This window comes from Stegodyphus dumicola, chromosome 9, assembly GCF_044657685.1.
Source record: "Stegodyphus dumicola isolate Sdum_Otavi_A_Nest chromosome 9, ASM4465768v1".
Classification (NCBI taxonomy): Eukaryota; Metazoa; Arthropoda; class Arachnida; order Araneae; family Eresidae; genus Stegodyphus; species Stegodyphus dumicola.
In genome coordinates, this window is record NC_140776.1 from 179,564,143 (window position 1) to 179,576,502 (window position 12,360).

Genomic DNA, 12,360 nt, shown 5'->3' on the forward strand with positions numbered 1-12,360 from the left:
AAACGTCGTGCTACAAAACATCGTGGGAAAAAACATCGGAAAGAGAAAAAATCGCAGTTCTAAAACATCGTACTACAAAACATCGTCGTAGAAAATAAAGCGATTCAAAAACTTCGCAGTTTAAAAACATCGTCATCGAAAATATCGTGGTAAAATATAAAGTATCTACAAATCATCGCATGACGATAACTTCGCAGACATGCTTTTTTCAGGTTTTAATTATTGTAAATGGATATTCCCATAATGATTTGTGAGCGCAGTATGTAAAGAAGGATAATTTTTATTTTCACATATTTTATTAACTAATAAATGTTTGCTGAAAAAGTAAGAAGGAAACTTAAGCATAAAAAATTAAATGCAAATTATAGATTATACTTTTCATGAAAAATTACCAGTAAAAACTTTATAAAAAAGATTTATTAATGGCCTTTGTTAGTTAACTACGTCGGTTTAAAATTCTATTAAGTGCTATAAGTTGCATTAATTTTCTATGCTTAAGTTTCATTCTTATTTTCTCAGCAAAAATTTATTAGTTAATAAAAAGTATGAAAGTAAAAATTATCCTTCTTTCCATCTTGCGATCACAAATCAATATGGGAATATCCATTTACAGTTATTAAAGCCTGAAAGAAGCATGTCTGCGATGTTATTGTCATGCGATGATTTGTAGATACTTTATTTTTTAATACGATATTTTCGACGACGATGTTTTTAAACTGCGAAGTTTTTGAACCGCTTTATTTTCGACGACGATGTTTTGTACCACGATGTTTTAGAACTGCGATGTTTTCTCGTTACGATGTTTTCTCCCACGATGTTTTGTAGCACGACGTTTTTGCCTTGCGTTGTTTTCTCCGCGACGTTTTCGTCCGCGATGTTTTCGGCTGTAACCGTTCATCTAGTATTATATTATCATTATATTGTTTTATAACTTTCCTACGCACTGGTAGATCGCGAAGGCGTTCATGGATAAAAAACAAACTCAAGCCCACTAAAATACTTCCCAGCCCTCGATTCTTGGCGGTCTTTAAGCTTATTCAATTAATGATATAATTTGTGCAGAATTATCATACTTACCTTTTCCACTCAGAACATCTTTAGATTTATATTTCTTAGATTTTGCTGGCGATGCAGAGTAAAAAGGGATCTTATGTACTTTATCATCTGGTGGAAGACCCATTCCTACCCTGATCACTTTTTCTAAAAGTTCCAATTCTGATGCAGTGCACTTGAAATCACTTATCTGTGATCCGCTGTTTGGTGTTTTATCAGATGTAATACTGTTGCTGGTTTGGGTACTATCGGTTGTTGGAGTTCTGCTCCAGCCATCAGGTAACTGGCGACTTCCAAGATCTGTGTCGTTAGCCGAGGATGTTCCTGATTGCGAATGTTGCTGTTGTATTTTTTCTGTGTTGTTTTCAGTTTTATTTCTTTCATTATTCTCCGGTCCACAAATGTGTCTCATGGATGTTGCGGCTGAAATGACCTTATGTGTATTTTCCTTTTGAGTTAAATTCGGAAGAGATTTGGACTGTGTTAGACGCTTTACTTTGCGTTTCGCTTTCGTTTCTAGAAAAATATTCTGCGCTATACCGCCTATAATATCAGCAAAAGCGTCTTCGCTTAATTCTCTGGAATGCAGACTCTTAAATATGTCATTTGCATATTTACTAGTAGTAGTGTTTAATTTTTCTGATGCATCACTGCTTGTGTTGTCATTGCAAATCGACGTAGAGCTACAAGGATGGAGGAGATCTCGGCATTCCTGAGAGAGTTTTTGAAATATTTCTTGCAGAAGTACTATGGAATCATTAAAAAATATTTCTGATTTCTCATGTGTGTTGAATTTAGCATTTTCATCCCGATTTCGTTCGGGTTTATTATCCCCATGTTTTTGTGGGAAAAGAGTTCTGGATGTTTTCCCATTAAAACTTAAATTTACCCCTTGCTTTATTTTCCCTTCTTTAGATAAAGGTGTTGAAAATGCCCTTTTAATATCTTCTTCCTTAAAATTACGTTTAGTGGCGCTGTTTATAATCCGCGTAATGTTTTCATAAATACTTCCTGCGGATTGCTTGGAAGGTGACATTTTAATGGTTTGAGGTGTGGTACACGTTTCTTTCTCAGAAGTAGCTTTCACAATGGGTGTTTTACACAATGAATCGTTACATTCATACCAGGTTGTACTAGATGATGGTTCGACTTGATCAACGGCACATGTCTGTTCAAATATAGTTCCAAGAACTTCTCTTTCCTTCACTGACTTTTCTTCCTCGTCACTTTCATTTTTCCTAATAAAAAGTTTTTCTTTACTCTGAGGTATACTTCTTAGTGCATTTCTTTTTTTAAGAATTGAAAGTCGTGATTCACAGCTGGAACAGCTGCAGTTAAAACTGCATTCATCATCAGCCATTGAAGAAAACCCTTCTTCTGTTTCTTTCGCTTTGTACTTGCACATTTTATTAACAATTTTTCGTTTTTGACTATACAGTGCTAATTTGATATTTTGCTTCTTATTTTCGCTAATATTTACAGAACTGTCAATTTTACAGCTGCTTGATATGTTCTCTTTCATAGTTAGTTGTTTTCTGTTGTCGTATGTACTATTACAACAGGAACTAACAGGCACCAGTATGTTACCTGAAATGTTTTCTTGAGAGAAAAGCCGCGGGTTTAAATTGTATGGTTTGGCAACATTGCACTTTGATAAATTCTGACTCGTTTCAGTGTTGTTTGTAACATCAGGTACTTTGTTTCTGTCATTTTTCTTAGAATACATTTCTGAAAGAGGAATGTAATGAGGATTCATGCATGATGTCTGACCTTTCTTTTCGCGAAGTCCGTCATTACCATGGGTAGTTACAGGTAAACCAATTTCATTTATCGCTTTATTTGGAATTTTTGCTTTAGTTTCTTCTTTAGTATTTCTGTGTGCTTTCTCAGGCAGTTTCGATGGCCAGAACATACTTTTGTGAGCAATATTCGTAGCTTGTCCTGAAGTACTTTGTGCAACTGCAGCACCAGTTTGAATCGATCTATTTGAATCAGAATACTTTGATGTCATACTTTTATGAAATCTGCCCGAAGCCGTAGTTCTTAAATCTGTTACCCGAGAATGCATTATATTTGGACCTATGCTAAGTCTGTGAAAGTTAGTTTTTGTTGATAAATTATGGTTTATCGTCTGTTGCTCAATTACTCTTGAAGGGTCTGAAACTCCATAGCAACTCTGCCTGTAAGTATTCGTGTTCCTTAACGAACGTCTGTGCCATTCTGCTTGCAATCTGTCTTTACTAAGCACTGGAATATATTGCTTGTGCAATGACACATAGGATTCCTTGGTATCATTTCCATCAGCCGCTGTGCAAAATTCACTAGCAGAAATTGATTTTTCTTCAGCCTTAATTGTTCTTGGGAGAGATCCATACCTAGCTATGTTTGATATATTTAACTGAGGTAACGATGCATTTTTCCTATCAAATAAGGTAACCTTTGTGGAAGTTCTTGGAAAAGTAGGGGTTTTCTTTACCTGAGGACCTTCTACATATGTCACATTTACCAATTCTTTTTCAGTGCTTACTTTTTTATTTCTTACACCAAATTTTAAATCTTTCTTTGCATTCTCATCGTTTTTCTCAAATCTGAGTATTGGACGGATCGGTTTCATTGCTTTATATATGTCCATATTCTCTTTGTCCTCATCGCTGTTCCCTTTTTGAGAAGGAGCAGCTTTGTTATCTATGGCATAGTATTTATTCATAGGAGTAGGTGCGAACTGTACATGCTTATTCTCTTCTTTCGATACCAGTTTCTGCAAAGGTTCTTTGTTCAAAAATAAAATACCAGCATCTTTATGTACTTCTAAGAAGGCGCTACATTCTAGAGTTGTAAAATTTCCTCCTTCATCAGACGATTCGTTACTGCTATTTTGTAACGCCGGTCTTATGGTTCGGAAACTACTATGCAAAGTACCTTGTTTATTATAACAGTCTTCTTTTTTCTTATCCTTAATGTGTGATTTTCGTGATAATCCAAGAATACGGTTCCAGAATGATGGTTTGGATTTTATTTCTTCATTTGATGGTGGATACCTGACACTCTTGTTCATAGCTGTGGAAAATTCATTACAATATAATATTTATTTTACAGATGTGTGCTTAGTGTATGAGGCTCTGAAAGTTAGAATGTTCCAAATCATTTAAAAAAAGGGGGAATATCCATCTGCAGTTACAACTACAAATGGCCTAATACAGTGAAAGTAAATGCCTAATACAGTGGAAAAAAAAAGGCTTTTGTATTTTGTTAAAGTGGAATTCCTGGCATAATTTAAATTAAAAAATATGTAACCTTAACAGTTTGCTTTCTTTCAGAGGCTCACACAAAGTGCACATAATTTATCAAAGCAATTAAAAGTATTGATAAAATATGAGTAATAACTAAGATATTTTCATATTTGGAAAAATTGTACAGGACTTGATATCAGTAAGTAGTTTTACAGATTCTGAAAGTAAGTAGATTTTACTTCAAATATCATACAGTATCTAAGTTCACATACTGCATAAGAATAAACTATGGATATGATACATTCAAGCAGCCAATATAGCATATTAGTCTTGGCTATAAGTTAAGTAATAGTAGACTTTCAACTGTCCCATGATTAGATGCCAAGGGTTATTTGGGAATGGGAGTATAAGGAAGAGAAAATTATTTCTAGCTGCTATTCTCTAAATATGATATTTTTATGGACGGATTTGTTTGCAAATAACACGGAACTACATTATTCAGTTTTAGAAATTGTGAATGCCTTCTTTTTCTAGTATGTGTTTCTTAACTTCAGTTTCACCAACTGTTAGTGGTTCTCAAGTTCTTGGACTAAAAATTGGGCAACATGTCATGGAGTGAGAAATGATTTTCATTTCTTCCTCCACATGCCTTCGTGGTGTAGTGGTCAGCACGCTCGGCCGTGGTTTGAGTCCCGGCGAGGGCATTGTTAATTTTTCACGTCTTCCTGCTTTTAAAAAAAAAAAAAAAAAAAAAAAAAAAAAAAAAAAAACACCCACTAGTGACTACAGTGGCGCCCGAACTAAAAAAGATGGTGGATGAGGATTCTCCACCACCAGGATTTAGCGATTGGGTCCACTAATCCCCAGTTGTCCTTTAAAAGGGGAATAATATAAAGTATTTCTCCCGTCGTCTTAGCATGACTTCGTGATGTAGTGGTCAGCACAGTCGGCGCGTATTGGAGAGTCACTGCGAGGGCATTGCTCACTTTTCACGTCTTCTGCTTCCAAAATATCCTAATGTCTCTACATAGTGAATTTTCTATATATCTGTATTCTACGAATTATTATTGGTCACATTAAATGGTTTCATTTGTATTATTACGAGAATGTTCACTGCATTTTTATTTGATACAAATGCTAAAATTTTTCCCTTATTAATAGCAAACAAAATAATGAATGGAATAAGGGAAATAAAACGAATGGTAACTGAAATAAAAATATTAGGAAGTTTGAAATGTTGGAAAATTCTGTTTGCAATGCATAATATTACAGCAGAACAGTGAGTGCACCCAGGGCTGGATTAAAACTTCAGTAGGTTCTAAAGATTTTAAAAGATTATAAAGTAAATGTATGGTATGCCCCACATACATTTACGCCAGATTTCTATCTCTCGCACTATATATTCTATGGTAAAATCGGCAATGGAAAATGTTTGTCGTGCTTCTTTTCCTGAATGCCTAAGGATATTTTTGTGTCCTTTTTTTTCCACTCTTGATGCCGTAAGCACATGTTCATTTTGCTTAATGATTTTAATTTACCTCTGAGTACACCTAAATTCTTGTGGAATACCAATTAATCGCGGAACCAATTTTGGAGCTATTACTTTCTAAATTTCCTTACTTAACATTTACATTTGATTTTGGGGTGTAAGTATCATTTATCCGATTAATTTTATATAATTTTGATTGTGGATATATAATAGACATATATTATATGCATATTATGTCTGAATTTAACAAATATTTTTGCTTTTACATTTTTTACAATGACTCGTAGTTGGCAACATTTTTGCACACTTACAGGCATTTTACTTTTTACATTTTTGGGATTTACAACATGGTTTTTACAATAGCTTTCACAGGTTACAATAGCTTTACACTCAATTTTACGTTGTATTAGAGACCTCTATTTTTACAGTTAGCGGTACAAACTACTCAACTGTTTAGCAAATGCTGGTACAGCTCAGAAATTCAAATATGTAACTAGGTAAGTTAAATTAAAACTTACTATTTACTTGCCTTTTTATTTTTATTTTAATTGTTGTATGTAGTTTATTTTAGATTTACATGCATAATTCGTGTATGGGATGTTTCCTGTAGGCAAGAGTTTCTAAATTACTTTGGTTTTCTACTCTTATTGACTTTTAATTTGTTTAATTAATTTTGACTCTACTCATTTACTTTCTTTCTCAGGGTTCCACTGTTTGGATTTCTTTTTTTGTTATTCACAGCATCTGATTTTGCTTTTGGTTTTTAATTTTTCTTTTACCTTTGCGTCTATGGATGACGAAACACGAATTGAGTAATTGAAGAGTTAGGTATAGGGGCAACTCCCCCTTGATAAGTCTGTCTCCTGCCTACTCAACAATTATTCACTTGTGCAATTTTTAGAAGTATAAATGTTTTTGAATGATGTATTTTTTCATGGTTTTGATGGGTGCAATTAATTTGCATATGCTCTTATAGTTTAAATGATATTGTAAATTAATTAATTCGCAGCAATGATGTTTTTTTTTTTTTTTTTGTTTGTTTGTTTGTTTGTTTGTTTGTTTCTTTGCAATTGGGATTTCTTAATTAAATTTAATTTTATGTTTGCTTTTTACGAATAGAAATTTTTTTATTTGCTTTATACGAATAGACAATATTTGTTAAATTCAAATTTCATTCCTTGCAGCAATGGCGCAAGAAAATTATTTAAATTTAATTTTACTATTTTCTTGTGAAACATGTTATGCTGGAAGTGGTAACAATCGTATAGGGTTTCCAAAAACAGTATTGTCTGTTGGCTGTTTTAAGTATTTTATAGAATAAATACACTAGCGATCGGCAAGTAAATCGTAGCCTTCAGATCCTAAAAAAGATACACTCTCCACACTGATGTATATTGATCGAAGTGCAATGCTAGTTCGGTCACATTTCAAGCTGAGCATCAGAATCACAAAAGATTGTCAGCGAACTGATGATACTGGCACGCTGTACATTGATGGAATAAAGCTAGCGGAATTTGTTCTGTTCAATGTGATGGTGTTCTGCAAGCGGGGAACACAACGCTCTGCTGGAATAGTCCACATACTTCTTATTTACGGTAACGTTTATTTTCAATCTCAAGGGTTACCATTCAGCTAAAAAAATTCAAAGGACTAGCGTTAAAAATATTTAATAAAATTTTGGGAAAATTGGAATTAGAAGATGAAAATTTCTCGGCGTTCAGAAAGCTCATAAATCAAGCTTGACATATTATACTCTCAAAGCACAGGTAACTGATTTCCAAAGCATTTCGAAAACAAAAGATGAAACGAAAGACTAGTTTCATGAACACTGAAAATGTTTTAAGCTGCTGTCCATATACTTCTTTGGATACATTCTTGAATCTTTAACGAATGCGGCTCAGGCATCTATGGATTTTACGTTTATATGGTATAATATTCTATGACGTAATTTAAATTTATACAACCTTTCAGTCAAAAATTGTCTCCCTTCGCATTCACCTGCGATGCTGTTTTTTCTCTTTTTTTCCCTTCACAGAGGCACATTTGCTGAAATACACTCATGTCCATAAATTAAGGATAATTCGGAGTCACGCGGAAATCGAACTCTAAAATAAATATATCACCTGTAAAATCACTACACACATCTTCAAGAATCATATGCAAATTTCAGGAAGTAACCAGATGACACCGATGGTACGTCACAATGACGAGAGTGATGTATAAGGAATACGGGCAAAGAAGTAAAATTGTTCGCAGGCGCTTTGTAAGCATAAGGACGCATTTAGATGATTATTTACGTGGTAGAATTACCGGCCGTCTGGAATGTGGGCGTACCCAACTGGAAGTATCAAACGAACTTGGAATTGCCCAGAGTGTCATCTCCAGGCTTTGGCAACGATTCCAAGATAATGGTAATGTGAGTAGACGTTACAGCACAGGTCGCCCCAGAGTTACAACGCCGAATGAGGACCGGTATTTGGCAGTTACTGCCAAAAGAAACAGGCGGAGCACAACCTCAGACCTGTCTCGTCAACTCTCTTCAAACATTGGTACGACAATTTCAAGGCAGACCGTGTACAGACGCTTAGGGCAGATTGGTCTATATGCTCATAGACCACTGAGATGCGTTCCACTTACTGCAACTCACTGTCGCCTGCGGTTAGCCTGGAGTAGAGAGCATGCATTGTGGACACCGCAACATTGGGTTTGTGTGATGTTTTCCGACGAGTCCAGGTTTAGCTTGCAGTCTGATTCTTTCCGGACTTTCATATGAAGAGCTCCAGGTACTCGTTACCACCAAAGAAAACATCATTGAACGACACCGTTACGGTGGTGCAGGAGTGCTCGTTTGGGGTGGAATTATTCTGGGTTCCAGAACTGACCTGCATGTTCAAATTGGAACCTTGACAAGCCAAATCTATCGGGACGTCATTCTGGAACAACATGTACGTTTGTTTCGGGGCGCCATGGGCGCACAATTTGTGTTTATGGATGACAACGCCCGTCCTCACCGTGCAAACATCGTAAGCGAATGCCTTCAATCGGAGGATATCACCCGTATGGACTGGCCAGCATTCTCACCGGACTTGAATCCAGTAGAGCACGTGTGGGACATGCTTGGCCGACGAGTTGCAGCCCGTCAACCTCCTCCTCGGAACTTCTGAGAGCATTGCTTTTTGAGTGGTGTAATATCCCCCAAGATCAGATCGATAATTTGATACTCAGCATGCCTAGGCGTTGTATGGACTGTATTGCATCGTCTGGGAGACATACAATGTATTAAAAATCATACCAACCATGCAATTTTTTTTTTTTAAATAGGTTTTTTTTTTTTTTTTTTTTTTTTTTTTTTTTTTTTTGCTCCAGGGAGAAAAAATCGCTAATTTTTTTTATAATATCAAACATATAGCATCTTTTTTTGCTCTTTACCTTTTGTTTAATAAATAAGCTTTACTAATAAGTCAAATTTGTTTTGCTTCTAACTCTTCCTTTGCCTGATTTTGCATTATCCTTAATTTATGGACATGAGCGTATTTGATGCACTGCACTGAATGAAAGACTTTAGCAAAATAATTTGGAGTTGAGTGGAAAAACTTTAGCTGCTATTCCCGCAATGAACCTATTTCCGTGGATTTCTTTGGAGCGGATTTCTCTCAAACCTTTGCTCTTTTTTCTAATTACTTTCTTTCAAAAATATTTGTTTTTAATGTTGACAGAAAAATATTATTATTATTATTATTATTATTTTATTTCGATAAATTCCGAATTCTTGTGAAATTCTCTTATAAAGGGTGTCCCAAAATTAACGCAAGATAATTTAATATAAAAGAAAGTTTTTAGTCTTTATATATTTATTTTGTAAGTTAATCATAAAGTACATAGGATAGGGTTATTTATGGAATAATACATCGGGCAAATGGCCTCCACGGTTTTGCTGGCACATACGCACCCTTTCGTCGAAATTTTTCATGACCTTGTAAGGATTATGTTAATTTTATTAACAGTTAAATTTTAAGTTAAAGTTCCTTTCCTGTCAAATTCTTAACATCAACTTACTACTTCCGGCCAGAACGTAGTTTTGGAATTTGCTGAATATTTAATGAGAAGGAGCGGTATTTAAACCACGACGTTACTTACTGAGGCAGAGAGAGAAACAGAGTTTCTGAACTACGCGCGTCTGCCTTTTTGGCCGCTCTCTCTCTCAAAGCTGTTTTTACGCTCGGCCGTACTCAGGCCCTTGCTAAGCTTCGTAGTAAGATACGTTAAGGGGCCAACTCTCATTGAACCTTGATAGCTTTGGCTATTACTTAATTAGTTAATCTTAGTTTAATTCTTAGTCTTTTAAGTTCAAGTCCAAAGTGCGGACTTTATTTGTACACTCCCAAGCGGAGTTTTGTTAAATCTTATCGAAATAATAAAGGGTTATTTACCCTTCTCTCTTGTTGTTTCCTGTCATCGAACTCTAGCGATTATTCGCTTATCAGTTCCTAGGTTCCTCACTTCCAACATTAACTTAGAATTCCAACCTTACAACCTTTCTGCATAATTGTGACTGAATTTCGTTGATACAGCGTTTAATTTCCTCTTGTAATGCACGTGTGGTTGTGGGATTGTTGACATCGATCTTTGACTTCAAATAACCCCATAAGAAGAAATCTAATGGTGTTAAATCACATGATCTAGGTGCCAAATCTGATCACCGAAACGAGAGATTACACGATCAGGAAATGTCTCAGCAATTGAATTGTTTCATTCGCGATATCGAGCACCATTAACAGTTGCTGCTTGACCAGCCTCATTCTCAAAAAAGTATGTTTCGATGATGCCTCCTGCCCCAAATCCGCCCCAAACAGTGACACGTTGTGGGTGCATTTGTTTTTCGCTAATCACATGTGGGTTCTCCGAACCCCAAACACGGCAATTTTGACGATTAACAAATCTAAATCTGTCGAGGGGAAAATGTGCTTCATAGCTTAGGATTATTTTGCTGGAAAAACCAGCATCCACTTTTTGATGATTAATAATCCATTCCACGAACTCTCTTCGCTGTTCATCGTCATTAGGCTTCAGCTGTGATAATTGAATTTTGTAAGCATGAAGACACATATCTTTTGTGAGTTTATGCTGTATAGAGCTTCTTGAAATTGGCAATTCTTATCCACGACGCCGAATTGATGCTCCTGGGTTTCCACCAACACTCTCAAGCAGTGCTTCAATATTGACATTTGAACGACTTGTTTTTGGACGACCGGTGTTTCAACTGATCCAGTCTCCACGAATTTTTCAATTAATCTTTTCACAGTTGACGAGGTTAAAGCACTATTTTTACTATATTTTGTATAAAGTTTTCGAACTACGGCTGCCAGACTTTCATTATTTTTAAAATATTGTTCAATAATGAAGACACGTTGTTGTATCGTATAACGTTCCATTTTCACTAACCCTAAATTCTCGGCTTTCAAACTGTTCTTTTTTCAGGGTTGCCAACAACTTAATGCAAAAATGGCGCTAAATTCAAATATTGCGTTAATTTCAGTTGTAGCTTTCAAAAAGACCGCTTTTCGTTTTTTACGAGGGTTGGAACTTTAATAGTGGCAACACAGCTGAAAAAACGCTACGCAACAAAAACAAAGAATATCGCGTATACCACACGTAAATTACATACCTACCTTACCTCTCAGCAAAAAGACTCGTCCTGCCTACGTCACGCGCATGCGGAGTGATGCGAAGAACGAATCCTTGTCATGCTCGCGGTCTAAAGTAAGTGTTGTCAGGATGTTTTCAAAACAAGAACAACGATGTTGAATAAAAATTGAATGTGCCAGAGGTCGTACAGCACGACAGTGTCATCAAGGGCTTCAAGAGGCTTGCGAACCCACCTGGAGCGCGAAGGAGATGCTTTTTTACGCCGTATCATTACGCTGGATGAGACTTGGGCCCGATCGTACCAGCCAGAACTGAAACGCCAATCAAACGAATGGCGTCATCACGGGTCACCACGACGTTCGAAATTTCGTCAGAACCCCAGCAATGTGAAAGTTATGGTGATTCTCGTGTACGACTGTGATGGTGTCATCCTAACGCATACCGTTCCCCCACTAAAGACCGTCACTGCGCAGTATTACTGCTCATTTTTGGAGCACAATCTCTGACCAGCTTTGAGAAAAAAACAGCGACACTTTCTGCAGAACGCTCCTCTCATTCTGCATGACAATGCTCGGCCGCATGCAGCGCAAGCTGTGACTGATTTGTTCAAGCGATGGGGCTGGGAAGTGCTTTACCATCCACCATACTCCCCAGATCTAAGCCCTTGTGACTATGACTTAATTCCTAAGATAAAGGAACCACTTCGTGGCACTCGCTTCCAAACTGTTCCTGAGATTCTTGCGGCAGTAGACCGGTCCATTCAAACTATCAACAAAACAGGCGCTGCTACAGGTATTCTGCGACTCCCTCATCGTTGGAAACGGGTTGTACACAATGCTGGCGACTATATTGAAGGACTGTAAAACATAGTGACAGGAATCACTTTTGTATTCCTTGTAAATAAATAATTGCCACTATTAAAGTTCCAACCCTCGTAGATAT

The 12,360-nt window shown here is 36.4% G+C and overlaps 1 protein-coding gene across 1 annotated transcript in view; it reads right to left on the reverse strand.

The window, feature by feature from the left end:
- Positions 1–12,360, reverse strand: part of LOC118182133 (uncharacterized) — a 58,756-nt gene that overhangs the window by 28,146 nt on the left and 18,250 nt on the right. The window contains exon 2 of the mRNA XM_035351435.2: positions 1,078–4,110. Within this exon, the coding sequence (XP_035207326.1) occupies positions 1,078–4,108 (3,031 nt within the window). The 5' untranslated portion in view covers positions 4,109–4,110. The remainder of the gene's footprint in view (positions 1–1,077; positions 4,111–12,360) is intronic.